The sequence below is a fragment of the Malus domestica genome, chromosome 15 (assembly GCF_042453785.1).
Source record: "Malus domestica chromosome 15, GDT2T_hap1".
Lineage (NCBI taxonomy): Eukaryota > Viridiplantae > Streptophyta > Magnoliopsida > Rosales > Rosaceae > Malus > Malus domestica.
In genome coordinates this window covers 24047931-24051440 of record NC_091675.1, presented here as the reverse complement: position 1 = coordinate 24051440, position 3510 = coordinate 24047931, and the positions used below count along the sequence as shown (strand labels likewise).

General features: G+C 38.5%; 1 protein-coding gene across 1 annotated transcript; it reads left to right on the top strand.

The window, feature by feature from the left end:
- Nucleotides 1-580: 580 nt before the first annotated feature.
- LOC103401291 (pentatricopeptide repeat-containing protein At4g37170) lies at nucleotides 581-2822 on the top strand. The gene has a single exon (XM_008340004.4). It carries the CDS (start codon nucleotides 706-708, stop codon nucleotides 2782-2784), a length of 2079 nt encoding a protein of 692 aa, XP_008338226.3. The 5' UTR covers nucleotides 581-705; the 3' UTR covers nucleotides 2785-2822.
- Nucleotides 2823-3510: the final 688 nt, after the last annotated feature.

Here is a 3510-nt window from a genome sequence, read left to right as displayed (position 1 = left end):
GAGATTCATTTATCACATGCTAAACAAGTACCGAAACCCAAAAACCATACTACACTTCCTATCAATATGAGTACAAAGATTACAACATTAAGAATCGAATTGTAGGGACAAATCAGTATAATAGAACTATGAGTACAAAATAATAATAAAAACCCTCAAATTTTAGCTTAGAAGTTTCTTAGCAAAAAACTACCCTCATTTGAACGCTTGTAGATAAAATATGATTTCGGTTCAAATCTTGGTAAAATTTGAATTTGAAGATTTATATCAAAGATAGTAATGATGAATTTGAAGAACGTCAATTAAGTGAGATTATTTTGAAATTTTTTATTTACGAAAATAAAAATCTAAAAAATTGAAGATCATCAATCGAATGAGATTATTTTAAAATTTTCAGTTCCAAAGGCTCTTCAACGTTTTGATTGCGGAATAAAAATACAAAAATTAAATACTTCAGTAAAATAAAAGAAAATTGACATAAAAATATATTTATAAAAAAATACTGATGTGGAGAAAATTCACGAAAATAACAAAATTTCAGTCAAAGAACTCTGGCTACTAAAAGGTGTTCCCTTCCAAATTGTGTCCAAATTTTCCCCACAAATCATTTTGGCTCGTAAAAAAAATCAGTTGTCATAAATAAACCTTGAAAACACAAAGTAAACTAACTTAACCAACCACGGCCACGGCCACTACCACTGAGCTATGAAATCCTTGAATCTAAAAGTTTCCAGGCATTTTTCTCTGCTATTATTCAACAGAACCCATTCATCATCTTCTCAAACCTCCCAACTAAATAAACCCCAAATTCAGAAAACCTTCTTCAAATCCAACACCAAAGACGCCCTCATAAGCCGCTTATGCAATGACGGAAAATTCAAAGAAGCCATCGACATCCTCTGCCACCAAAAGCGCTTATCAGAAGCAGTTCAGTTGCTCCACCACATAGACAAACCCTCTGCTTCCATATACTCCACCCTCTTGCAGCTTTGTCTTCACCAACGAGCTCTTGCGCAGGGCAAATTGGTCCACGCCCACACCAGAGCCTCCGGGTTCGTGCCCGGGATGTTCATTTGTAACCGTCTTATTGGCATGTATGCGAAATGCGGGAGCATTGTGGATGCCCAGATGGTGTTTGATGAAATGCCTGAGAGGGATTTGTGTTCTTGGAATACTATGATTTCTGGGTATGCGAAAGTGGGGCAGCTTGCTGAAGCTAGGAAACTGTTTGATGAAATGCCTCAGAGAGATAATTTTTCTTGGACTGCGGTGATATCAGGATATGTTCGTCATGATAGACCAAAAGATGCTTTGTGGTTGTATAGGATGATGCAGAGGAGCGAGAATTCTAAATCTAATAAGTTCACGGTGTCTAGCGTTCTTGCTGCTTCAGCAGCCATTCAGAGTTTGAGAATGGGGAAGGAGATTCATGGTTATATAATGCGAACTGGGCTGGACTCGGATGAGGTGGTTTGGAGTGCCTTATCGGATATGTATGGGAAATGTGGGAGTATAGAGGAAGCTAGGCGCATTTTTGATAAGATGGTGAATCGAGATATTGTTACATGGACAGCAATGATTGATAGATACTTTGAGGATGGGAAGAAGGAAGAGGGATTTTCTCTGTTCTCGGAGTTGATGAAGTCCGGCATTAGACCGAACGAGTTCACCTTTGCAGGGGTTTTGAATGCCTGCGCTCAGCATGCTGCTGAGAACTTGGGCAAGCAGGTTCACGGGTACATGACGCGGATTGGATTTGACCCCTTGTCTTTTGCAGCAAGTGCACTTGTTCATATGTATTCAAAGTGTGGAAACATTGAGAATGCGAATAAGGTGTTTAATGAGATGCCCTGCCCAGATGTGGTTTCATGGACTTCCCTGATTGCTGGACATGCTCAGAATGGTCAACCTAATGAGGCCCTTCAGTTGTTTAAGTTACTACTTGATTCAGGTACTAAGCCTGATCACATTACCTTTGTAGGTGTTCTTTCCGCATGTACTCATGCTGGTTTAGTTGATAAGGGACTTGAATACTTCCATTCAATTAAGGCAAAACATGGGTTAACGCATACCGCGGACCACTATTCCTGTGTAGTTGATTTATTGGCCCGAGCAGGTCGATTTGAAGAAGCTAAGAATATTATTAATGAAATGCCAATGAAACCAGATAAGTACTTGTGGGCTTCCTTAATCGGTGGCTGCAGAATTCATGGAAACCTCACACTCGCAAAGCGAGCTGCAGATGCGTTGTTTGAGATAGAACCTGAGAATCCAACTACTTATATTACTCTGGCCAACATTTATGCTACTGCTGGTATGTGGGGTGAAGTAACAGAGGTCAGAAAGATGATGGATAAAAGAGGGCTGATAAAGAAACCAGGTTTGAGTTGGATCGAGATCAAGAGAGAGGTGCATTTTTTCTTAGTGGGAGATACGTCTCACCCGAGATATGATGAAATACATCACTATTTGCATGAGCTTTCGAAGAGGATGAAGGAAGAAGGGTATGTCCCCGACACGAATTTTGTGCTGCATGATGTTGAAGAGGAGCAGAAAGAGCAGAACCTCTCCTACCACAGTGAAAAGCTCGCCGTTGCGTTTGGCATTATTTCTACTCCGCCGGGAACACCGATCAAGGTTTTTAAGAACTTAAGAACATGTGTAGATTGTCATACTGCGATTAAGTTTGTTTCTAAGATTGCTAACAGAAAAATTATAGTCCGGGATTCAAATCGGTTCCATTGTTTTGAGGGCGGGATCTGTTCATGTCGAGATTATTGGTGATTTGACTCACTCATTAATCTGTAAAGCATTTTATTTGAGTAGGATTACAGAAACATTAGCTTAATGTCTTCTGTGCAATCTGGGAGCTTCCCACATTTTGTTCTGAGTGGAAAGAACTAGAATCTGAATTTTCTACATCTTCAACACCCACGTGCAGAGATGATATGATAAATTTTCTCCAATTAATAGCACATAGGAGTGGGCACTTAGAACCGCAAACTGAAACCGAAACACGAATCAAATAGGACCACATCAAACAGTTTGGTTTTGCGGTTTTGAAATGGTTTCGATAACCACATTGTAGGAAACGGTTTGATTTTGGTTTTGGCTTTTGAAAACCGCACCAAAACCGAACCTCACTGCAAGTATTAATAAACATTTAATTAAATGTTTATATAAGATGTCATGTTTTAACTGGCTATTTGTTAGAGTCCATACATTTAGTATGAACTCAACCACACTAGAATATCATCATTCATCACTTTCTTTAATAGTTGTGTATTGCAAGTTTGTTGTAGGGTTGCTTCAGATAGTCCAAATTTTAGATGAAAATGGATTATCAAAATATCCTCACTCAATCACTTATTGTTGACAGGGGTTCATTAATTAATCTACTATGTAGAAAATAAGACCATTTTATACGTAGATAAGTGTAAATTTTAAATTGTAATTTTTTTTTAAATCGAACCAAAACCATTTAAAACCATACCGAATTGAATCAAACAG